The 26053-nt window shown below is 42.1% G+C and overlaps 1 protein-coding gene across 2 annotated transcripts in view; it reads left to right on the plus strand.

The window, feature by feature from the left end:
• The window catches only part of CAMTA1 (calmodulin binding transcription activator 1), a 1254390-nt gene that overhangs the window by 755255 nt on the left and 473082 nt on the right, over positions 1-26053 (plus strand). For both annotated transcript variants that reach the window (XM_018552416.1, XM_018552423.1), the window contains exon 5: positions 12172-12243. In XM_018552416.1, coding sequence (XP_018407918.1) covers positions 12172-12243 — 72 coding nt within the window. The remainder of the gene's footprint in view (positions 1-12171; positions 12244-26053) is intronic.

The following is a 26053-nucleotide window of genomic DNA, read 5'->3' on the forward strand; positions in this document are numbered from 1 at the left end:
AGAAGTCATTAAAGGGAGTTATAAAAACCAATAAGTTTGGCTCAGGACTGGAATTAATTTGTTTCTGTCTAACCTCCGGTTGATACTAACGAAATTACGTGGGTAACAGAGTAGCTTTTGAGATGCCATCAGCCAGCTGGAGGACTCTGGGTAATTTAACTGAGACGGAATTCTGTAATGAAAACTGCAAGGGCTTTTCTTTCATTTGGCCTCTCGCGGCCTCTTGTGCCGTGTCTCAGCCTTGTGCGCTGGCGGCCCTTTTTTTTTTCGAGGTGCATTGTCAATAAACGTAATTAGTGAGACTGGAAGTTTCTGTTAACGTTTTCTTCTCCAGCGCATTAGAAGAAACATCTACTGATTAAAAGCAATGCAAAGCTGGCAGCGCGCGTGGAGGTGTTGGAAGTTTTCAACCGTTTGCTGTCGAAAGAAAAAAATAAATGGTCAACGGCAACATGCCCCTCCCACATTTCACAATTTTAAACTACCGATCAAATAGCAAATTTTTTTATTTTTGTTGTTTATATTTTTGATAATAATAATAATACATAAAAAAATACTACTACTACTACTACTACTACTACTACGACTACTACTACTAATACAAATTATTACAATAATTATTACTATTTTTATTAAAATTATGCCCCTCCCACATTTCACAATTTTACACTACCAAACATCATATTGCAATTTATTTTTGTAATATATTTTGCTATTAATAACAGTAGCAATAATAATAATAATAACAACAACAACAATAATAAATATATACTACTACTACTACTACCTGGGCAGGATTTCCCACAAGGCCAACAAAGGCCCGACCTCGGGGCAGCAGGGAGTAGAGGAGCAGCTGGGGTGTGGAATTGCTATCTCCCGATGCCCGGGACATGCAGTTCCAGGCGCCGGCGGGTAGTTGTTATCTACATTTAGCCCTGCTTTGGGCAAGCAGAGCTGAATGTACAGCGGGGAAGCCTCTGCTTGTTTTGTACAAGTGATCTAGGCCCTGACTACTACTACTAATAATAATAATATTAATAAAAAATGTTACTATTACTATCATTACTACTACTAAATAGGGATGCGCCGATACCATTTTTCTGTATTGAGTACGAGTACCAATATTTATCTTTCGGTACTTGCCGAAAGCGAGTACCGATACCGGTACTTCCGCTAGCATAGAGCTGGCTTCCCGGGCAATCAGGAAGCCAGGTGGCGTGTCATTACCTGCCCCCTAGCTTTTTGTTGGCCGGGAAGATGACTCCATGCTGTTTGGCTCCATCAGACAGGAAGTGGAGGGAAATCTCCCCTTATGGGACACAGATGTCAGGGGGTAATAACTGAAAAAAAGCAAAAAACTGTTTTGGCTTCAGTCCTACTTTATCTCTAAACTCCAAACAAATAGATAAATACTCAGCTGGACTATACATTGGTACCGAACTTCCTGTCCAGTACAAGATCACTAGGAACAGAGCAGTCTCCAGCACTCCAGCAGCTGTCCATCTACTAGCTTGGAGGAGTAGGGTGCAGGAAGGAAGGGCATGGCTTGCCTTAGTGTACTTGTCTGTTTGTGGTGACACACACAGCTTACTAGCTAGCATACACAAGGGTGGCTCCATATAGGGGCGTCCCGAGACTGGGTGACACATCATGGCACATGCGCGGCGGTCTTCTTGATACCAGACGGCGGCCATCTTGGTGATGAACGCCGGCAGAGAGAGGAGGGGACAGTCACCCGGCGGGATAAGGTATGCAGCCGGGTCCCCTCCTCTCTCCTGATACTGCCGGGCGCTTGGTCCAAGACCGAGTGCCCGACTTTTCAGAGGTGGGTGACACCAAAATGTCTGTCAGTCATTTTCGTGTCACCCCTCCAATGGTGTCACCCGGGTGTGGGCCGCACACCCCACTTGTGACGCCACTGGAACCTAAAACAGGATATCAGGGACAGTACTCAGGGGACCAGCTGATTCTGCAGGAAACTAAAACTTTCAACATAAAGGAGCAGCATCCATTGTAAGTGATTTAATCAGCATTGGGAATGGCTTAAAACATTTTGACTTTAATATCACTTTTTAAGGAGATACCTAAATACATTTCTTCTCTCAACAAATAATGAAAGCTTCCTAAATAAAAAATAAAAAAAAGTAGACGAGTTGCAAAAATAAAACTTTTCCACCGCCAGACACCGCAGGAATCGTGATTTGTAGTGGTGGCACTTTTGCTACATCAGGTTTTATCAGTTTTTCTATAAGTCAGAGAGGTAGAGCCAGAGGAACATATTAACATACCTAAACTCATTATCCTCCGTTACAATTTGGTACATCACATGCGGCGGAACATCATAAATCTCATTCCCATGAGTTTGCGGAAAAGAGTAAATAATCACATTTGGGCTCTGCTAAAACTGTACTTTTAAAATATCGTTGACGCCGAGATTTAACAACCTGTTGCCAGCCCGCAGGCGGCGGCATTAAGAAAAATGTGAAACGTTATTAGCCGAGATTGGACGTAAAATGTCTTGTTTACGGCAAGCGCTGGAAACCACTTAAAGGGGAGTTCCATTATCATTTGATGACAATTTATTGGAAGCCGCAAGTTTTCAGGCAACTTTTACTGAATACATTACTTTTGGTCTTCAGTTTCTTTCTGTGCTTTTTTCAGTCTTTTTTTTCTTTATCTGTTTCATTTTTTTTTCACAAGTCCTTCTGTTTATTACCGTTGCCTTTGTTTCTGTTCAGTGGAGTTCTACAGAGAGAACACCACAGAGGTGAGTCGTATCTCAAGATTAAAGCTGGACTCTAATTTCACTGCACAAAGTGAGCTTCTCATAATGTGCTTTAGAAGCTGCAGCAATTCAGGAGACAAGATAAAAGCTGGACTCCAGCATTCCCTTCAGTTTTGCACAGTTGTCTTAGTTCAGTCAGAAAAAGCCAGCCTGAAAAATGATAACTCTACTGCTGTGCTGTCTCTTTAGCTGACCCATAATGCTTGAGGAATCCTTTGTCATTGTATTAAATATATGTCTTTGTATTGTATTAACCCGTGCGCTATCCATAATTGGAAAAACACGTTTTTGGCTTTAGATGCGCTTTAGGCTAACTGTTCTGTCGTGGTATTCGAGTTGGACAAACTCTAAAGCTGAACTCCGGCAATCCCTTCACTCTTGCACAGTTGTACCGGTTCCTCTCCTGGATTGGAATTGCCTGTTCTGATTTCACTTCTCACTGTAAGCTTCTTACAATGTGCATTAGATGCTGCAGCAGTTCAGGAGGCAAGATAAGAGCTGAGCTCCAGCATTCCCTTCAGTCTTGCACAGTTGTCTTGGTCCAGTCAGGAGAAGCCAGCTTGAAAAATGATAAATGTTGCTGTGCTGTCTCTTTATCTAACCCATAGTGCTTTGGGAATCCATTGCCATTGTAGTAACTATATGTATTTCTATTATTTCTGCACTATACATAATTGGAAAACAAAGTTTTTGGCTTTAGATACACATTAGATCAACTGTTGGGGTTGGACAAACTCTGAAGCTGAACTCCGGCCTTCCCTTCAGTCTTGCACAGTTGTACCAACTCCTCTCCTGGACTGAAAGGGCTTACTCTGAATTCACTGCACACTCGGAGCTTCTCACAACGTACATTAGAAGGTGCAGCAAGTCAGATAAAGTGCACCTCATTTCCTGGCTGGAGGTTGTCCAGCATCACCTAGCGTATTCCTCCGCAGATTGGCTGCCCCTTTTAGTCATTGGATTTTGGTTCTTACAATAGTGAAGGTGAGTGTTCACTGGGGTGGTCTGCATGCAAATATAGCCTCCCTACGAACGCACACTCCTTCAGACTGACTCCCGCCCATTAATGCATTTTGATATTTGCATAACTCCTCCCAAGAGCCAGCCCATTGCTTGCATCAGGACTTAGGGCTCTTTAGAGGAGTACTGGGGCAAGGTGCTGTCTTCAGTGATGTTTTTGCAGCACCCTGCCGGCTCTCCCACCAGCATTGCAAAGAGAAGCTCAGGGACCCAGCGACGACATCACTGAGTCTAAAATAAGGCTTGTAATGAAAACAAAATGGCTTTATTCAAAAATCTAATTAGCATATTGATGAGGAGAGGAAAGGAGGAACCAAGGAAGGCGTCGTTGGGTTTTAAATATGATTAATTAGAAAATGTTATCTCTGGAGCAGCTGTCCCCCATGGAAAGATTCCCTTCTATTCCTGACCCAGTGACTACAGAATTTTGGGATTTTTCCTCACCTTCAGTCCCAGGGACAAGGGTCATCAGGACAAATAGGGAACATTCCCCTAGTCTCTCCAAAGGCTTTCCATAAACTTTAATCAGCAGGTGTGATTTATCTGTGCACATCTGTATGGCGGATTCATGGCAGAGAGGATGATTATGTTTGCAATGTGCAGTGATCGATTTGCAGGCGAGCGATAGTAGACTGTGCAGATGACTTGATCTTTTCCCCACAGTCACAGCGGCCGCGATGTCTCCTGACAGCTCCACAGCACACGGCGCTCCGACTTAATATCCGCGCACCGCATCAGCATGTGTGCATTAAGCAGGCCCCTACGCTCTATTCCGCAGAGCCCGCAGGCCACAGCGCGGCCTGCAAACTGATCAGCCTCATTTTACATTCAGCCGGCGCGCTCGCATGCTGATCTCCAGCCGAGCGACATACATGTATGCATGATATGATACAAGGCGTACGTCAAAAGCTCCTTGTCCCGCCTGTCAGAAATGTCTAATGGTTTTATTTTAGAGCATCGTGTTCTGCTTTCATGTGAGAGATTAATTTTAGGAGGCCGGAAGCAAGACGTGAGCAAGCGATTTCTGTTTATTAAATGGGAATTCCAGCCGACGACATAGGTTTTTTTCCCGATGGATCAGTACAGAGGGGGTCCCCAGCATGCTTTATGTACAAACAAGGTGCTGGTACTAAAGCTACCATGAGACGTTAAAGGTGGCCTGTCACAGGAGCTAGCCGCTGAGGACCACCATCTAAAACAAACTGATACTAATGAGGAAGAGCCAGAGTCACGTGGTTGCAATATAGGTTTCTACTGTGGGGCTCAGTTGCTTAGTAGGGCTCCACTCGGGGCTGGATTTCCCACAAGGCCAACCAAGGCCTGGCCTTGGGGCAGCAGGGAGTAGAGGGGCAGCAGGGGTGTGGAATTCCTATCTCCCGATGCCTGGTACATGCCGTTCCGGGCGCCGGGCGGGTAGTTGTTTTCAACATTTAGTCCAGCTAAATGTACAGCGGTGAAGCTGCCGCTTGTTTTGTACAAGTACTTCACTTCCACCTACAGGGGGCCTGAAGGAGTCAATTAGAGCAAAAAACACCACCAGAGGCACCACCAAATGAAGAAGAACTCAATGGAGTAAGTATCAGTAATAATAAAAGCATCAAAGTGCCAATGCGGTTTAAGGGTAAACACAGACTTCCTTCATCAGGGCTCCAGGTGTAATTCAAAACGGGAATCCCTTGGGAACTTACAATGATAGTGACTTCAAATACGAGGGCACATGCAGCAGTCAGCAATAGGGAGGCTCAGGAGTTTTGGTGGTCACTATCATGTGGCAACTCCACTTTTTGTTCTAAAAGAGCTAGCTGGTTATCATGTAGAGCCTTTAGTATTTTGGGGGTCACTGACCGAGAACAGGTCTGCACAGGTTCACTCTTGCTTTACATTCTGCAGGCTTGTGGCACAGAAAGTATTGAAGCGAGAGGATTCACATGACAGCTGGTCAGCTGGCCAAAGGCAACAACCTGTGTATCTCTCATGTAGACCTTTCCTCCAGCATTGGTGGTACACCTTTGTTCAGGACCATCTTCGGCCTGAGGACTTCAGGCATCTGAGGCATCTTAGGCTTCAGGCACCTGAGGCATCTTAGGACCATCTTCCTGCTAGAGACCACAGTAGACCATGGCTGCATAATGTACGTTGGCATGGCCACTTGTAGTCTCCATCAGAAAACAGCAGGGTGGCGACACAGGAGAACAATTGAGGGACACTTGTCACCTCATAACAAGAAGTGGCTGAAAAAGGACCTTTATGATAAGATGATTAGAGATTAGTCTGCAGATAAAAATAAATTACAAACTACGTTAAAACCTGTATGAGAATGTGGTTGGATTTTGATCTAGTTTAAGGCTTATGGTTTTTGCTGCTTCTGGGTCAGGCATAAGACGAGGGTGATGAGGTTTCCTTCTGATTTACCCTTGGAATGAAGGCACTGGAATCTGACATGGTTCCTCTAAATGAAAACTTGAACAATATCAAATGTTTAAGGCTAAAGCAACAATCAAATATATTTCAGGAGGCGGAGTTGGGAACACATAGATACGGGATCATTTGTCAAACATACCTACATTGAAACAAGGAAAACAGAGGGCTCATTGCATTGAAAACACAAAGGCAACGGCCGCATTTACTGTTTTTTCTTCTTTCTTTATATTAAGATAACACACAGCACCGGCACTGTCACTCCGAATGGAGGTGTGATGGATAGAAAAACTGAATTAATGCCGGCAGACCTTAATCCAGACCTTGTCCGCAGTCTTGAGATCATTTTTTTATTTGTTTTATTTTTTTCCAGCATGCCAGGCTGTTATTGAGTCTGATTTATAGCATTCGCGAGCAGTGGACTAAGGCTCGCTGACAGGCCCTCAAGGGAAAAATCAGATGGCTTGGGATGGTTCCACTAGCTCTCTATTTTTATTCTAATGATGAGTAAACAGTTTATTCTTGCTAATATGCCAGCGTCTTTGGGGAATACCTCTGCAAAACATGGCAGATGATAAAATATTGCTTGCCATATGTTCATTCATGTATTGTGTATTTAAAGGGTCAGTCCAATTTTATGCTTCGGTTTTTGGGTAGATGCTTGGGGCATGGACCTATCCAACAGTTTCTTACATCCTTCTAGTATTTGAGTGGTTAGATCTTTGTGCTGAGATCCAGGGTTTCCCCACTCTTTTCATGCCCCATTGGAAGAGATCCCATTCTCCATTATTTGTTTGATAAATAGAGAATGTATTTTGATGGGTTGGAACACCCCAAAGTGGGCAGGCCACCTGGAGCTCCAAGGTGAGGAGGAATAGGAGAATAAACCATGGCAGGAAAATCTCACCTATGGGATTCTGCCATACTTCATTATTAAATGAGGTATCACTTTTCAATCAACTGACCCATAGCAGCTCTTTCAAGTTTGTCTGGACTTTGTCAAGTTTAATTGTAAGTTGGGTTTTTACACATCTCATGAGCTATCATGAGCTCGAAGGGAGAGATGACCTTCACCAGAATTCTCAGTTCCTCCATATCATTGTGGACAATTTTAAACTAGAAAGTGGGGGGGAGGGTATAAAAATAAAATTACTTAAACTAAACAGTATGGATCCATAAGATACCCGGATACTGTTTGTCTGGGTACTACAGTGCTTTACAGGATCCCCATGGGCCAACCAGGTGTTACATATGCATGCGTACGTTGGGCCAAGCTTGTCCAATTTATGAATAAACATTTATACCTGGAGTTCACCTTTAATGTGCTTTGCTGTAACATGGTAAAATACACATTTTACCAATATGAAGCGAGAACCCCTTAGGGCTCATGTAAGCTTATAGTTTAACAAAGCAACAGGTGTTCAGTTTCTTACAGTTGGTCTTCTTTAGAAAACAGCCATAGCCTGAGTAGAAAATCCTGTCCCCTACCAGCATGCTGCACAGTAGGACCCTTGCTCTCTGTGTGGAAGCAGTCATCTCTCAGCAGAGTTCACCATGCCTCCTGCTGGGTCACCGCTGGATCACTCTAATTAGCAGGCAACACAAGCTTTGTTAATTGCAGAGCTATAGTTTATGAGGGGGTGTATTGGACCACTGCATAGGGAGACCACTGCCTACTCACAGAGAGTGCAGCTTGCTAGCAGGGCACAGGGATTTCTTATTCAGGCTGCTGTCTAAAGAAAACCAACTGTAAAGTGTAATTATTATACGCACCTGGAATGTACAGTATTTAGTTGATTTGTACTGAAAGTTCAGTTGAGCGTTAAACTTTGCCTGTCTCTAGCTGGGCCCGAGCGCCCCTTTGTAAGGCTTTGAGCAACAGCTTTTTTTTCTCTTCCCCTTTTAAATGACATATACGAAAGACAGTAGCCGACCGAAAGAAAAAAAAAAAACATCATCCTGAGTTACAACATCATTAGGCGGCTTATGAACATAGAGCCAAGCGCATCTATATTTCTCCGAATAATTTGTTTTACATGTGAAGAAAGAAAAACACCTTTTGCAATTAAATGTAAAAAAAGGAAAGAAAATCCCTGCGTGAAACTTAGCCAGAGATAAATATTTACCCTGAGCAAAGCAAAAGAATGAAGAATGCCAGTTATGATTAATGAGTTCCCAGCTCAAAATTTGAGAAGCCAAGTTTGTTCAACTCAGAGTTTGATCTGGATTGTAAGTTTGAAATTCAGCTGGGAAATCGAGCCAGGGAGTAGAAAAGGGCAGCAGTTCAATAACGTCTATGCTTAGGATAGGAAATATATATCTGTGCCATAAATTTCCGACTGCCACCTACGTCTGATATTAAAGGTCACGGCTTCTCTTTTGACATCTTTTGCAGCAGCAAACCCTGGAGCGCGACAAAATTTTCCAGTGCTGAAATGTATGTCAAACTGTCATGACAGCTGAGCGGCGATAGCTCATCCCTGTTTGTTTTACATATATCATCCGCCTGTAACATAAAGTCAGATTATTTCTCTGAAGTCACCTCACCAAAACTTTTTTTTTGTTTTTGTTTAAGAAGAGAAAGTGAAAGGGCTGGGGACAAAATTAAAGTGGTTACATTAAAGGGGTTATAATTCCTCCAACTGCTATGCAAAACCTTAATGAAAAGGTTTTGGCTAGACATACTCTTTACATAAAAGAAGACATTCCTTGTGTCCCTTCGGAAAGCATTTTCCTTGCTCATCCCAGAAGCTTAGTTGTGAAGTAGCTCACAACTAAGGGGGTTTCTTGGTTGCTTTCTTTGAGTTTCTCTGTTGCTTTCTTTAAGTTTCTCAGTTGCTTTCTTTGAGTTTCTCCGTTGGATTTCTTTGGGTTTCTCGGTTGCTTTCTTTGGGTTTCCTGATTGCTTTCTTTTGGTTTCTCTGTTGCTTTCTTTGAGTTTCTCAGTTGGATTTCTTTGGGTTTCTCGGTTGCTTTCTTTGGGTTTCCTGATTGCTTTCTTTTGGTTTCTCTGTTGCTTTCTTTGAGTTTCTCAGTTGGATTTCTTTGGGTTTCTCGGTTGCTTTCTTTGGGTTTCCTGATTGCTTTCTTTTGGTTTCTCTGTTGCTTTCTTTGAGTTTCTCAGTTGGATTTCTTTGGGTTTCTCGGTTGCTTTCTTTGGGTTTCCTGATTGCTTTCTTTTGGTTTCTCTGTTGCTTTCTTTGAGTTTCTCAGTTGCTTTCTTTGATTTTCTGTTGCTTTCTTTGAGTTTCTCAGTTGCTTTCTTTGGATTTTCTCTGATGCTTTCTTTGGATTTCTTGGTTGCTTTTTTTGGGTTTCTAGGTTGCTGTCTATGGGTTTCTCAGACGCTTTCTTTGGGTTTCTCTGTTGCTTTCTTTGATTTTCTAGGTTTCTTTCTTTGGGTTTCTCGGTTGCTTTCTTTGATTTTCTCTGATGCTTTCTTTGGATTTCTTGGCTGCTTTCTTTGGGTTTCTTGGTTTCTTTATTTGGGTTTCTCTGTTGCTTTCTTTCATTTTCTAGGTTGCTTTCTTTGAGTTTCTCAGTTGCTTTCTCTGATTTTCTAGGTTTCTTTCTTTGGATTTCTTGGTTGCTTTCTTTGTGTTTCTCAGTTGCTTTCCTTGATATAATTGCATATGCAGAGTACCTTGTATCTGCACATGGCTTATCAGACAACATAAAGTAATTTGTACTGGCAGAATCATGAATAAGCCCAATATATTTCTTAAAGTGCAACTGAAGCCTAAACTTTTTATTTTAGTTTTGGATAGAATGGAAAAGGATTAGAACACCTGACAAGCTGTTTTTTTTATATTCCTTTTAGACAGTCTCTTTCTAAATTAAAGTCTGTAGGGAGTCAAACATAGGTGGTGGTAAGTGCTTGCGGTCGAAGTTTGGCAGTTGATAGCGGATCCAATGAGGGAAGGGCAGCTACTAGAAAGCAGGTTACAGTACTTTTATCCTATTCTAGTCATGTGACCTGCTGTCTAGCGGTATAAGGTTCTGGTAAAAGAAAGCAGAGTCTGGAATGAGTCCAGCTTGTCACTTGTGTTGCTCTAATGTTTTTGTTGGACAATGCAGACCGAGCATCTGACATTTCACAGTCTATCTTTTCAGCTTCATGTCCCACAAGCAAATTGTTTTAGAATTTATTTCCTGCCATTTGATTTGAAATGGCCGTTGTACCTTTCCTCCGCTTCACATTTTAATAAAGAAGCTTTAATTAAAAGTCACAGTAAAACTATATAAATGAATATTGGTGCGTTTTAATAAATGTAATTTTTATAGATAGCCTTCCCTCTCAATCTTTAATCACTTCAATATCGGCGTATTAACATGAGCTGCATAAATGAACAGTGTGTATTCTTTCCCATTATTGCTATAATTTATTAATTGAAGATTACTTATTTAAAGTGTATTTAAACCCAAAATCTTAAATGTAATATATTGCAGCTTACTAGTCCTTACATGTGGTGGCTGCATTAGTTTTCTTTTTTTTCATGTTTTCTTTCCTGATGATCCTGCCAATAACACACTTCCTGTCCTAAGGTGACAACGCTCACTCACAGTACTGTGTCTATGGAGGAGCAGGGTTGTCACCTTAGCACTGGAAGTAGGTTAGGACTACAGAATGCCTCCTCCATGCTTAATCTTCATAACATAGGGGGAGATGTGTCAAAGAAGAACTCCAGGAACTGTTTTAATTAACCCTTGCAGTGGGGGTGGCCCCCCGCTGCAAGGGTTAAGTGCTTGTTGTGTCTAGGTGTAAAAATAACAAAATTGTACTCACCCGAAGCTTTGAGCTGACTTCTTCTTAGACCATCCCTGGAATATCTTTTCCCCTCCTCTGCAGTGGTCTAAGATCCGGTAAATCATCACTGTGTATAGACGTGAGAATGCTGAGAAACATTCCAATGTGCTGCAGGGGAGGGGACAGGCTGGAGGGAGCGCTGTGACCGCTAGTCGGCTCAGAGCTTCGGGTGAGTATTACTTTGTTATTTTTCTCACTAGACACAAATGAGCATTTAACCCTTGCAGTCCGAGGGTAGCCCCACTACAGGAGTTAACAAAAAGTTTTCCTGGAGTTCTTCATAGAGGTAAGCAGGGAAGAAAATTAGGACTGTTTGAGAGGACACAGCAAAATACACAGGGCGGCACAACATTTCTGGCAGGATCAACAGGTTTTTTTGCACATATTATTATATATTATCATATTGAATAGATGTAACAAACACTTCCAATTATATTTTTAACTGACCAAAAGGGAACAAAAGAGAAAAGTAATTGGTGGGGTTTATATAAACATTCAAAGGTAGGCAACCATGGCACTCCAGTTGGTTTGAAACTACAAGCCCCATGAGGCATTGGGAGTTCTGATGGCCACAGGCATGACTCCCAGAGACAAAGGCATGAGGGGATTTGTATTTTTAGCACAGATGGAGTGCTGCGGTTTCCAAATCCTGTACTAAAGAAGAACTCTGGAATTTTATATAACTTGCCCTTGAAGTGGGGCTACCCCTGTACTGCAAGGGCTAAAGGCTTGTGTTGGTCTAGGGGTGCAAAAAAAGAAGATATAACTACCTGATCCCCGGTCATACAGCAGTCAGTGCTCACCTCTGCCCCCCTCTACGGCTCCCTCACATCTAATGCAAGTCAATGGACTTCACCATGGGTCCTTAGACCAGGGGAGAAGAGTGTGTAGAGGCTGGTCCAGCAGCCCGGTGTGGCCGAGGAGTATATCTGCTTTATTTGAGCACCCTAGACCAAACAAGCACTTTACCCTTTACAATGCAGGTGGTAGCCCCACTGCAAGGGTACGTTTTGTCATTCCCAGAGTTCCTCTATAAATATTCTTTTATGTTACTGTTTACATTTTATTTCTTAACATTCATTAAAATACATTTTATTTCTCAACATGTACTAACATAACTCTTCTCTCTGTTTTACTCTAGTGTCTCTATGGCTGCTATGTCCATTCGTCCATTATTCCAACGTTCCACAGAAGATGTTACTGGCTGCTACAGGTAGGATCACCTGGATGGTTTTCTATGCTCTCCATGATGGTTTTGCGGCTGTCCGATGCTGGTTGGCTGAATTGTTGGTTTGCGTTGGTTGGTTCCTTTATGTGGACTCTCTCTGGTTGATCTGCTTATAGTGGCAGCGTTTGTATCCTGTTGGAGAAGATGGTGCTCTTTATACCTTTAAATAATTGTTTCTCGCATTGTATCCCTTGTTAGTTTTAAAGCTTTGCTTAAGGATATTTGGAGTATTATTATTCGTACAGCGACGCTCTGATGGGATCGGAATTTATTATAATCTTTTACCGGAATACGTCTGGAAATATATAGTACTGCTCGATGCTTATAAGCGTGCCAGACTGCTAGACACGAAGGCGGCCATTTTTCACCTTAATATTCACGATAATATAGCCTCAGTTTTATCTGAAGAGAAGCTCCAGGCAGATAAATAAAACAACCTTTTATTTTCTAATATATACCTTGAAAAGCAATAAAGTCGATTTTTTTTAATTCCGCTAGTAGTTCCATGAATTGTCTCTGAACATGTTGTGAGACAAAAAAAATCCTTATTTTTATTTATAAAAAAATGCCATATTCCAGCTACAGTTCAAGCATGGCTCCAGCCAAAAGAAGAAGAACATTAACGTTTGCCAGGTTTTTACTGTTGACATTATGTAGATTCTCATGCACTTCCTGCGTGTGTCACTGAGGCGGGAAGTAAGTAAAGACTCTAACTGGGGGCACAGTCAGTAATAATACACTTTATTCAAAGTGGAGTGGGGAGGCGTGAGAATTGAAGTCAGGCTTCTACCGCTGTTTTGGTAGTCATATAGGGGATGGCCATCCTTTCTGTTTGGTCATCAGGACAGGAAGTGAGGGGAAATCTCCCCAATGGGTTCACAAATAGTAAAAAAAAAAAGAATCCTGAAAGAGGTTAAGGCCCCATGCTAACTAACCCAACCCATCCCACCCCACCTCACTCCATCTCACCCCATCCCATTACAACCCCATATCACCCCACCCCATCTCCTTTTGGAGACATGGAAAAATGTGTAAGATGGAGAGAACTCAAGGTGAAGGTCACTGGTGTGCTGAAGCTCAACTATTGGTCCAAATAGAAGGCAGGAGGTAGTAAGATCTGTTTTACCTGCCAAAGCATCTGTATGTCTGTCCATCCAGTCCTGAGATTTAAACAGGTCTTCCACACAGCACAGCCCTGTCTGCTAGTGCCAGAGACCAGATTTTTCTCTGCTGCAGTAAATTAACACTTAATGGCGTTATCCCTCCCCAAGCCTGCTATTGGATAATGAAGTAGAAGAAGCACACTAATGAGCTCATCTCCCTGTTACTCTGCTCTCTGTTGCTATCAGCATAGCCCTTGTTAGCACAGCAATCGACTGATTGGCTCCATGTGCTGCTTCCCCCTCTCCTAATCTATGCTCTGCTGAACAGGGGGTTGCAAGTGGCTGATACCAGGTAAAATTAAGCACTTACACTTAAAAAAAAAAAATTGAATGATATATTGTTGAGTACAGATCTGCAGGAATTTGTGTCATTATATCCGCCTGGAGCTTTCAAGCATCATCACTGAGGCTATGCTGAGTGGTTGCCACGATTTTTAATAACTTGCCAATGGCGGAATTCTTTTCTATGCCATCTTCATCTTGTAAAATGGCACCTTCATTCATGCATGTTACAGGTACACTTTAAGCTTTGCTGACTTGATCATTTTGAGGCTCTTTAATGATGTGGAAATGGCTTGAGGTGCTAGCTGGCCGAGATTCATTTATTGGGTCCCTACACGTAGCTTGAACTACACTGTTACCGTTCAGTACCTACCTAAACAAACAAAACAAACTTTTTTTGGCTGGAGTTACACTTAAAAAATTTACCTGTTCCAACTTACATACAAATTCAACTTAAGAACAAACCTACAGTCCCTATCTTGTTCGTAACCTGGGGACTGCCTGTATATAGAAATATGGTATTTTCAGTGAGGACGGTGACATGGCTGTGCCCGTGCAGTCTGTGCTGCTGCACTGGAGCTTATCGGGTCAAGATGAAGGAGGCCTGGGTAGATTTCTGGATAACGGACACTATAAAGGGTGCCCAGCTGTACTGCTAACATAAAGGATTGAGCTCATGTTCGGACTGAGCCCAATCCAAAACTGAGCCCATTTGAACCTAGAAGCTACATGGGGCCACCAGGGAATTCCTTGCCCGCAGCTGCACATAAACAAAGGGGCGGGATGCTAGTGCTGACATCATTTACCTCATATGGCCACATTAGGTCAATGTCCCTGACCAAATATAGCCAGTTGGCATTTAAGGTCAATGGTGTCACTGCATCCTGCCCCTTTGGTAATGCGCAGCTGCCGCAAGGAATTCCCTGGCCACAGCTGACTGGATGGCAGTGGAAGGAGCTTCCTTCCAAGTTGTAGGAGCTACTTCCATGTTCAGGGGAGCTCAAGTTCAGACTGAGTTTATCCCTAGTGACAAAGGAGCTGGGCTCTTGAAGCCTAACACCAGGGCCACCCTTAAAATTAGGTATTCTGAGGCACCCAGAGCATCCCGTGGGTACTCCTATGTCATCTTGTAGAATGCAGGGCCAGTGGTAGCCATTGCTCCTGCACTGTACATTATGGCATCGTTGAGTGGGATGGTGACCAGACTGGTTCAAGATAAGCTGGTTCAGGGGACTGCTGGGGATTGGGGAGGGAAGGGGTGATTTTAATTATTGTGGAACTGCTTGGTGTTGGACAGGGATGTCCCTAGCCCGGTGGTGGTGGGAGGTGCTGGTCTTTGATGTCCTCTGCATCATCTCCCTGGCTCATGACATCACTGGCCCTTACACATCTCACCGCCCCGCTCTTAGCAACCCATGAGTGGCATGCCTTAATGTGTAACTATGGGCTAAATCAAAAACAACATATATGCTGTAGTCTGCCACACACCAGATTTCACTGCAGAACAAGCAGTGTTGCCATCCTGATGGAGAATAATGATCTGCTGGCAGGATCAACAGGTAATAAAACTGCAAAGGAGAAAAAACAAAATCTGATGTTTTAATGCTGCTGACAGTCTACAAAATATATGTCATTTTTTATTTTTCCCCAAAGTTACACTTTAAGTGCAGTTGCAGTTTGATGAATCAGGGCCAAGCAGCAGAGTTGTCACTGCCCGTGAGGCTTCACTGCTACTAGACCAAGTAAGTATTTTAATTTATTTTAATTTAATTTTAAAAATATATATTTTTTTCATTACATTTTTGGATAATATACTGTACAATGTTTTTCATTTTAACAAAATAATCTAATCTACTTTTATTGTTTTGATAATAACATTATTAAACAACATCCTGCTCTCCTATTAACTTAATAAAATGATAATTCGATTTGATGCATCTTAAAACACTCCTTTAAATCACCGTTTCAACCTTTTTATTTTTCCCAGATCATCCCTGATTTCCAGCTATTTTAGACTTGCAGTAATTCCCTTCCGGTAAATGGAACACAGTTTAAACAATTTATCTCAGAAATGTAAATGATCAAATGGGACTTTGCTGACGGATGTCCTAATGTTTACTTTATTCTAATTAGATCGGTCATGTTTAGTATGTGGTAAAGCTAGTCTGTATTTAAATATGATTTATGTGGACATTTTCTTCCTACATGATATGTTAGTTAACCCTTCCTGGTCACCACATCGCTCCAATAGTTTGATTGCGAGGTTTTGCCACCTTGACTGATGGATTCATCCCTCTGTTAAAAACCCTAATAAACGCACAGACTGTGCAGCATGGATTTTAACGGTCAAAGCAGCCTTTTTATTAAAACCAACTTTAACAATAACTAAGTAGTAAACCAAAAAATATACAATAAATACTCTTAACGACTGTTTGATCTGAGAAGGGGTCTTTGGGTGCCCAAATAAGTCCTCTCCTAAAAAGCTCCTCCCATGTCCCCAGCCGCACCCCAACCATCTCGAGGACAGTTACTGCTCCCAAGGTCCAAGGGGCCAGGCCCCCCTACAGATACTGACACCAACATGGGGAGGCACCAATACCAGCTGATGGCACCCCCCTCCAATTTGTGTAATTGACTCAGATTTTCAGACCCCCCCAAAGACCCCCTAACCCGCCAAGGTGCCGTGACATAAAAAAACCTTGCAACCAGCGTAAACCACAACATTCAGGGAGGGCGGGTGGGGAAAACTGCTTCCTCCGTCGATCGCTGGCCTTGCAGGAAAGATATTTAATAGGTACGTTTAATAGACCGATATTGCTGTATCTGGATTGCTGGAAGTTGAGAACAGGTCTGTTATAGGGCCCATTTACACCTCTCAGTTGCAGTGCATTCCAGCAATGCCCATCACCTGCATTATAAAGTTTCGGTGACATTCATTTTCATTCATTTTTCAATGTTACCCCAAAGCACTAAGGCATATCAACTCTGACACACATACATTGCAGCACACCACAATGCACAGTAACGTGTAGTGATGTAAAGCGTCGAAGAAAAGGTGCATGTCTGATTTCCCATCCGCTCTGGTGCATTGGCGGCCCATTCAGAGCGCGACATAACAGGTATATTAATGCAACAGCCCAGAGCAGACAGGTCTGAATGGGCACCAAAATGAAAAGTGTCACATTTTTCCACATATTCATATTCAGGAGCAAAAAATACAATGTTTAAATAAGACCCAAGATGTCTCTATTATAAATTTTGCATTTAAAAAGTTCACCTTTACCATTGGCAGCCAGCAAGTAGTGAGAACAAGACTACGACTTTAGGTTCACCAAAGGCTGATTTACTGCTATGCTGTAAATACTATAGCATGGGCAGCCTGTGATGTTATCAGGCTTGAAATAGCAGGAAATTGGAATAAATGTGACTTAGAGAAAGGACACACCCTTCCCTCTGTACTAGTAAAGACAGAACCCATCTGGATTTTAAAGGGACATTAAACCCTCAGATTTATTAACATAAACCAATACTGTAATGTCTGCTTTACTGTAATCCATGGTTGTTTCCCTTCTCTTTGCTGCTCTTCCTTTTAAATCCTCCTGTCTTCTCATGCTGGGGGAGAACTTCCCTTTGCAGCTGAGTGCCTCTTCCTATAGTGCTCGCTCAGGTTGCAAACCTATACACAGACAGCATGTATCCATTTCAGAGACAAGGCAGTCTGCTGCAAAACAGAAGTTCTGCCCAGCATGAGAACAGATACAGATTTAAAAGGAAGAGCAGCAAAGAGAAGGGAAGCAACCATGGATTACAGTAAGGCACACATTACACTATTGTTTTATGTTAAAAAATCTGAGGGTTTAATGTCACTTTAAGTCTGCTGGAGCAGTCAAAAGGTGCACTAGCAGTACTGGACTTTCTTATAATAATAATAAAATAATAAAAATTAAAATAATAATATCATAGATATCATAGATTTTCACTCCATGCAGATCTAAAGTTCTGAAGATTGCCCAGTCTGCAAACAGTTTTTTTTTAATCATTTTTTTCTTTTAATTGAGGATTTTTTAGAAATAAGGAAACTATTTAATGTAAATAATAATAAATCATTTTGTATTTTTTTTTTTTAAATTACAAACGTATAATTGACCAAAATCATTTGAGCTTTTCTTTAAGTGAGCCCAATCACATTACCTTCAGTAGACACGTGCTCTGGTGCCTTGCTTTCTAAGCTGTTTTTGTATTTCAGACTGTATTGGATAATGTGCCATCATCTCAGTTTTATGTATAAAGAGTGGGCAGCAAACATATATTCCATTATTTCCCATGATAATAGAGCAGCATAAGTTTGTCAGTGTAATCAGTCACAGTTTTGTGCATGCTCTGTTTCGGTAAAGTCACCTCTCTAGCCCAGTGTTAGCGCATCAGAAACAAATCCACTCTGACCTAATGGAAAATGTAAAATCACAAAGGAGATTTAATGGTCTCAACCAGTCTTATTGTTCCACATCCCACAGGCACTGCAAAACCTGTAAAAGTGGACAAGCTCAAATATAAAGAATTGTACAATGTTGTTTTAACAGAAGCCTATAGAGTTCGGAGCTCCCTTTGAAAACAACAGAGGAATTGCCTCTGCATTGTGCTGAAACGGAAACACACACAGAATGAAGAGCGGAGCTGATCCTATCTAGATACCACAACACTAGAGTCTTATTGCATAAGCTAGGGCAAAGAGCTATAATCACGTGCAAAGCTCAGAAACCTATAGTAGCAAACCAGGGCTCACATAATGACAACACTACTCATTCATAGACACAGTACGGTGAGTGAGGGTTGTCACCCTAGGACAGGAGGTGTGGTATCAGCGAGATCACCAAGTGAAAATAAAGAAAAGAGGCTGATTTTTATTTTACATTAAACATTGAATAGGGTGCATCTGTGACACTCTAAGAAAACCTAATACAAGCAGCAATCCTTATTCAATTACGAAATCACTACTGGATGAGAGAGGCAATAGATAGGCAGATATCCACCCAAGACCAACAAGTGGAGCAATATCACGCTGTCTTGGAATATGACGCTTAAGTGCCAAAAACTGTTACTGTTTTCTACATTAGCTGACCCACAGTGTTTTAAATGTTTATTTGCAGATACAGGTGGAGGGACAGCACCACAGGAGCTGCCTGCTTTCAGGCTTACTTTGTCTGATTGAAACTGCAGGCCGGAACATCTAATAAGAAATAGTCCACTGATATGATTCATTCACTTGTGTGTGTACATTTCAGTTTGCATTATTGAGCTCTGCAAACAACAGGTTTTTAACCGCAGGCGGTAAGTAGAGGAAATCATATTGAAACAATGCATAGTGCTCCACCTGCCAGCTGGGTTAAAAACCACATTTATTTTCATATTTGCCTGACAAGAAAAATGAAATTTAAAAAATGATATATATATATATAATTGCTATTATTTTATTATTGTTATTATTATTTATTTATTTTCAAATTTTGTTAATTTTTTACTTTTTTTCCCCCATAATAAATAAATAAGGGAAATAAATACCAAAACCACAAAACCACAATACATTCCTTTAAAATGTCAGCAAAAAGCCTTTCAGTCTGCTCTGGAGAATAATAGTAATAATACATTTTCTTCTACATTTCTAGACTTGTTTGTGTGTAGATAAATGTACGCGTGTATTTCGGAAGGGTTGGAGGATATGAGTGTGTACTGAACTGATATCAGACAACTTGCCCACAACACCAAACAAGGTTTTCATATCGTGTCTTGTCCTTATACAAAGTCTGACTGGCACTTCCATTATTTAAACAGCTTACTTAGTAATGTTTAGATGTTTTGCCTCTTAATACTTACAAAATCATTTTTCTTAAGTATGGGAGGGAAAAATAACCCGGCATATTTTGCATACGGAAGCCTGGAAGCGTTGTACCATTAAACTCGCTAACGCAAATTAGAATTACTCGGGTCTCTTATGTAGTTTGTTGAATAATTCAGCTCAATATAATGTGTGAAATATGAAGTCTGGTGGGTCCGAAGAATTCTCGATCCTTTGCATGGTACCGTTTGTTTAAAACTATGAGATTTATCCCTCGGTTATATAGGTGGAGTTATGGGAGCTGGGATTGACCAGGTGGTGAATACGAGGGATTGTGGAGGAATGATAGGAGGAACTGTGGAGGGGTGAGAGGAGGGATTTTGGAGGGGTGATAGGAGGGATTGTAGAGGGGTTATAGGACAGATTGTGGAGGGGTGAGAGGAGGGATTGTGGAAGGTGAGAGGAGGGATTGTGGAGGAATGATATTAGCTATTGTGGAGGGGTGATAAGATGGATTGTGGAGGGGGATAGGAGGGATTGTGGAGGAATGATAGGAGTGATTGTGGAGGGGTGATAGGAGGAATTGTAGAGGTGTGATAGGATGAATTGTTGAGGGGTGATAGGAGGGATTGTGGAGGGGTGATAGGAGAAATTGTAGAGGGGTGATAGGAGGAATTGTTGAGGGGTGATAGGAGGGATTGTGAAGGGGTGATAGGAGGGATTGTGGAGGGGTGATAAGAGAGATTGTGGAGCAGGGGAAGGAGGATTGTAAAGTGGTGATTGTGTAGGGATGATAGGAGAGGTTGTGGAGAGGTAATAGGATGAACTAAGAAGCACTGATAGGATTGTGGAGGGGTAGTAGGAGGGATTTTGAAGGGGTTATAAGATGGATTGTGGAGAGATGATTTGAGGGATTGTGGAGGGGTGATTGGAGGGATTTTGGAAGGGCAATAGGAGGAATGGTGGAGTGGTGATAAGCATTGTAAAGTGGTGATAGGTAGAATTTCCAAGCAGTGATATGATGACATTCTTCAATTGGTAGACATTCTACTATTGGTAGTCAGTAGAGAAGGATCCCCTTACATTGGTTGTCATTAGGAAGAATAACCTGATACATTGGTGCTCAGTGGGAACAATTCTCCATACATTGATGGTTAGTGAGAAGACTGTCCCATACACTGGTGGTCACTGGAAAGAATGCATCTAACTACTCATTGCATAATGAACCTCAGAGTTCGACAGAATCCTGGTTTAGAAAGGATGTTAAAATATATTTGCATGGCTTTCTATGTTGTTGAATTTGGGGGAATGGCAAAACGATATAAATATAGGATGGCTCCCCAGCCGTACTCTATAAAATCCCATGGTTTGCATATCTTGGCTAATGAGCTTGCATTTGTGCTGGGAATCGGGGATTCTGGGTTTGCAGTTGCCCACATGGACATAAAGAAGTGATTTTCTTAATGCCCCTGTCTAGCCATCTGCAGTAGGGAAGGATGTATACCCTTGTTAGGTTTTCATTGCCAGCTGTGTCCATGTTGGGGATATTTCCCTTGACTTTTCTTCCCAGTGCCCCAATGCACAGGATGTACCCTGGATAGGAATCAAAGATAGTCTCCATAATGGAAAAACCCAGCGACAAAGACTTACAGAGTTTTTAATTCTTCCCTGTTTTAGCCAAACCCAAAAAACTTTGGATGAAGTTGGGCTTTACGTCAAGGCTTAACTCCTGTTGTTTTTGACATTTGTGGAGAAAAGCTTTTACGTGAATTCCGTATGTATTAAAAAGTCAATTTTATACTCCAAAGCACCCATATGGAAAGCTAAAATAACATAAAGTGTACATCGCATAACTCGCTATTCCCTTGACTAGCTATGACAGGAGGACAGTCGAGCAGCTCACTGAAAAGATTGTTGCCTGCAATTTACATCTCTCTATTGTAAATAACATGGCTTATGCACAATAGTTTCTCCCGGGAGATACCATCAGCATCCTCTGTGTTATACTGCAGGGGTGTATCCATCAGTGTCTAAAATACGTTGTTCCTCTATAAATCAGGCCTTCCAGTAACACAGCATCGAGTGATACTATCACACTGGTGAGATAATAACTTTGATGAATAACCTTTTTCTGCATAGGTGATAACCACTTTCAACCATGCACGGAATGCGCTAGACACAGTTGGGAATTGCAGAATGGGAGCTGGGAAGGCGCAGAGGATTCTGGGTGATTAACTGCTTGGTTATCAAGAAAGTATCAATGTGTTGTGTAGGCCCTAGAACAAAAATGAATATTGGGAGGGTGAAAATATGGGACTAAGAGTAACGGAATCAGATGCCATGTGTGTGTGTGTGGGGGGGGGGGCTACATAAGAGATGATGAAAGCTATCTGTGTTTGGTGGGCAAGCATCATTTCCCTAAGCTAGCTGAAGATATCCCATCTGTCCTCCCTTTGTTTGCATCAAACTTTGGGGTTTTGTATGTTGAAAAAGAAGTTCTGGAAAGTCTTTGTGTATTTTTTTCTTTTTTTAAGCTGGTGAGGTCAACAGAGCAGTTCCTGATAGGTTGGCCATGAAGAGCTGCCCAAGTTGAAGATATTTTTAAAACCCAAATCCAGCCAAATATGTTTTCCTAGTTCTGGATAGAGAAAGCAAAGACAAGAGCATTTTACAGATTATTTTTTTTAGCTGTCTATGACTAAATCGAGAAGAATTTCCCTTACTTAATATCCTAAGGGCAGAGTGCCATATGAACATAAAGTGACAAGAAATGTCTTCATTGAGGACGGAAAGGGCAAAAAGTTTTCAAAGTCTACATTTGGCAATAATACATATTATCCACTAGACATGTAAGCTTCAGAAAAGTTTGGTTCGGATATTTCATTATTTCGGAATTCGGATCCAAAATTCAATTCAGTTCGGGTTTCGGATCTGAATTTTCGTTAGTTTCGGATGAGTTTACGAATATACGTTGCTAATACCACAGAAACCATATACAGATATTAATACTAAAGCTGAATCTCCGAATTTCCGAATTGCATTCGGGAGCTCCCGAATGCTATTCGGGTCTGGAAACCATATACATATATTACTGAAGCTGAGGCTCCCAGACCCGAATGACATTGGGGAGCTCCCGAATGCAATGCCATTCGGGTCTAGGAGCCTCAGCTTTAGTAATATATGTATATAATGTATATGGCTCCCATTTTGCCATAACGTAAATATGCATTCAGGCTGATTCGGATGCATTAAACCGATAAACACATCTGTGACCAGAAAAGTCATATGTCCTAATCAGTTTAGTTTTTGAGCGAAATTCGAACGGGATCCAAAATTTGGAAATGAAAATCTGGATTCGGACGCATTCGGATGCATTGGAATTTGGGAATTCTAATGTGTCCGAATGTCCGGAAATTCGTACGAATTTTGATTCGGAACGAAATGAATCGCACATGTCTAATACCCACCATTAAAAATATTGAATCCACCATTCTGTTATTATTTATATGAAATTAGATGGTAGTCTGTCTGTCAACCCCCGCCCCTTGCCGGTTTAAATTAACGAACAGATAAACATCTTGTCTCGTAATTGGCTGAGTTCACTGGTAATCAGGAAACTGATCTTAAATTGTACTTGAAGGCAAGAGGTTGCCCTGAACTGCAGGGCAGAGAAATGCCCGGTGCTGAACAGATGGCATGATGCAAGTAAGTTGGCAACACTTTTCCTTAACCATGCTGCTGTTGTAGACTCAGGCATCGCTGAGAATCATAATGAATGAATCATTCCTGCACAATTCAGGCCTGCCTGACGGTGGCATTTCGCAGAGCAAAAAAACAACCCTGCGTCTGTCAATGTCATCTTTAAAGCAGGACTCCAGCCAAAACTACCTGTGTCACTACTACAAGAAGTGAGGGGAAAGTGAGTGTTAAAGACCAATTGTACCCTCAGTGTAAATCAGTTAAATATATTCCAGGTGCATGAAAGGAAAAGGTGGTAAATGTTGTTTTCTTACTATAGCAGCCAAAGCATGCTGCAGTGGCAGGGGAATGGTTTTTCTATTCAGGCTGTGTCTGCCTTAGAAAGAAAACAAACTGTAAGTTCATTCGGACTTTAGGTGCCATGTTACTTGTTGCAGGATATATGCCCAATATGTAATGTTTTGGGTTACCTGCATGATAGTGTGCAGGCAAGCAGAGGAGTGTGACGTCTTTGTTAATTTCAAAGAGTTTATCCACCATCCCTCCAAGTCTTTAAATGTACCCCCAGAACCAAGGTTTTCAGAAGGGAGATATCCTTGATCAACTCTATCCCAATGCTGGATCTTCCTAAACTCCAACAGCTACAAAGGCCAAATCTTTGCCCCCTCTTATATCTGTTATGTTTAAAGTGTATGTCCATGCATTACCTACACTTACCCCTAAACCCTTCCTCCTCTACAGCATGTCTCTACAGCATTATTTATTTATTTTCCGTTGTTTTATTATTTTCTGTGAAGTCATTGCCAGGCTTGTAAAATGTTTGTCTGGCCATCTGCTCAGGGCCGTATTTCCCACAAAGCCAACCAAGGCCCGGCCTTGGGGCAGCAGGGAGTAGAGGGACAGCAGAGCTGTGGAATCCGAGGCACCCAGCACATGCAGTTCTGGGTGCCGGGCGGGTAGTTGCTTTCTACATTTAGCCCTGCTTTGGGCAAGCAGAGCTAAATGTGGAGCGGGAAAGCCGCCACTTGTTTTGAGGAACCTGGCCTTGGGGCACCACAGAGAGTAAATCCGGCCCTGCATCTGCTGGGAAGTTCCTGTTAAAGTAGGTGGTTCCCCTAGAACTACATCTCCCAAGATCCCATTCCCTACACACAGCATGTGGACAAGCTCTTGGGAGTCAGGACATTTGCAATATTATGCTGAGAAAGAAATCAATGTATGCATGTGGGGAGTCACAGAGAATGGTGCAGATAGGCGCAGAGTTCTGGAATATCTGGGATGGGAGGGATGTTTGACTGCATTTTGAAAGACATTCCTGAGAATGAGGGCATCACAAGATAATTCTTGGAGTTGTAAGTGAGAAAATGGGACAAGAGAGGAGGAAAAGAATTCCAAGTGAATGTTTACTTAAATACCTAATAAAAGATGCAAGATGGTGCCTTGAAGATTCTGTTTGTTAGGATAGAACACAATTTTTGCCACGTGGCCATTTTACACACAAATAGTGCTTATTGGCGGTCTTTCTTTAATTTCTCTGTTATGGCTGTAAATGTAAGTTTTGCATCAGTGCTGCAGAAAGTCACGCTCGTGCCTTGAGAGACAGTGACATTTGCAATTAGTGCTTAATATGCTGTTAAGTAGCTTCATGATGAGTATAATGCCTCGAACCTTACCATACAATGCTAAATCAGCAAGACAATTCCCCTAACTCAGCTCTTCCCTCTCCACCACATGGGGACGCCTGCTATTGATGATCCATTATCCTGAGAAGTTTGAAAGGCCAGTGCCGCTTGCCTCTGACAGGCGATGGTCCCCACGCTGCGGATAGGTATTCATAAGTGATTGCCATGTTATTTTGCATAACTGATGAATCTGGAATTTTAGCCAGGGTTTTACGAGGGGCTGACAGTCCCTGGGCCCCCACACTGTCATAATATCACACTGACATCAATGTTTCCTGTTATATTTCCATCACCGAAATCTCTGAGGCCAAAGAGTCATTGACTTTGTTAAAGGATGAGCAAACTTTTAAAGCAAATGAGCTGTTCGGCTATTCACTTCTGGCTTTTACGGCTGATTTCAGCCGTACATATGCTCTGTAAGGCTGCCTTCGTAAGGACTGCAGAAGGACTTCGACTCAGCCGATCCAACATCTGGATCAGCTGAGCCGGAGCTCCGGCAGCTCACTCGAAAATCAGTGAATATAGTTGAACAAAAATTAGTTGAAAAGTTTTTTAAAATGTAAATAAATAGTCAAATTAAAAAATAAATACATATCTTAAAAAAATGAATAATAAAAAGAAACAATTGGGCGGAGTTAGCAGTGACAGCTAGCTCTGCCCAACTGTTTCCTATTGGCCGTCACCTGCTAGAGTCTTCTAGCGGGTCCCGTCCAATGGATAACAACTGGGCGGAGCCGGCTCCACCCAGTTGTTATTGTTTAATGACAGTTAAGCGTTCCCAGGTCATTTTTGGACACTGATCTGTCATTACAATTGGGCGGAACAAAACAGCTGTAAGATGTGCACCCAGCTGTCTTTTGCGGGGAGAACAGCTGGCCTTCTGCCAGCCATTCGCCCCACTTCGTCTGTCACTTCGGCTCAGTCGAGCCGAAGCATATGCCTTCGGGTCGGCTGAGCCTTTCGGCCGCCTTCAGCTACTATACGGGCTATGATGAATAGCCCGTACAGCAGCCCTTCGGTTCGACTGAACCAAAGGGCTCCAGCGGGTGAAGAGAGCTGAAGGATCAGCCTAAGCTACGGCTGGATCCTTCGGCTCCTTCGTAAATAACCCCCTAGATTTTGAAGACACCTCACAT

The sequence above is a fragment of the Nanorana parkeri genome, unplaced genomic scaffold (genome assembly GCF_000935625.1).
Source record: "Nanorana parkeri isolate BGI_ZX_2015 unplaced genomic scaffold, ASM93562v1 scaffold5, whole genome shotgun sequence".
NCBI classification, from domain to species: domain Eukaryota; kingdom Metazoa; phylum Chordata; class Amphibia; order Anura; family Dicroglossidae; genus Nanorana; species Nanorana parkeri.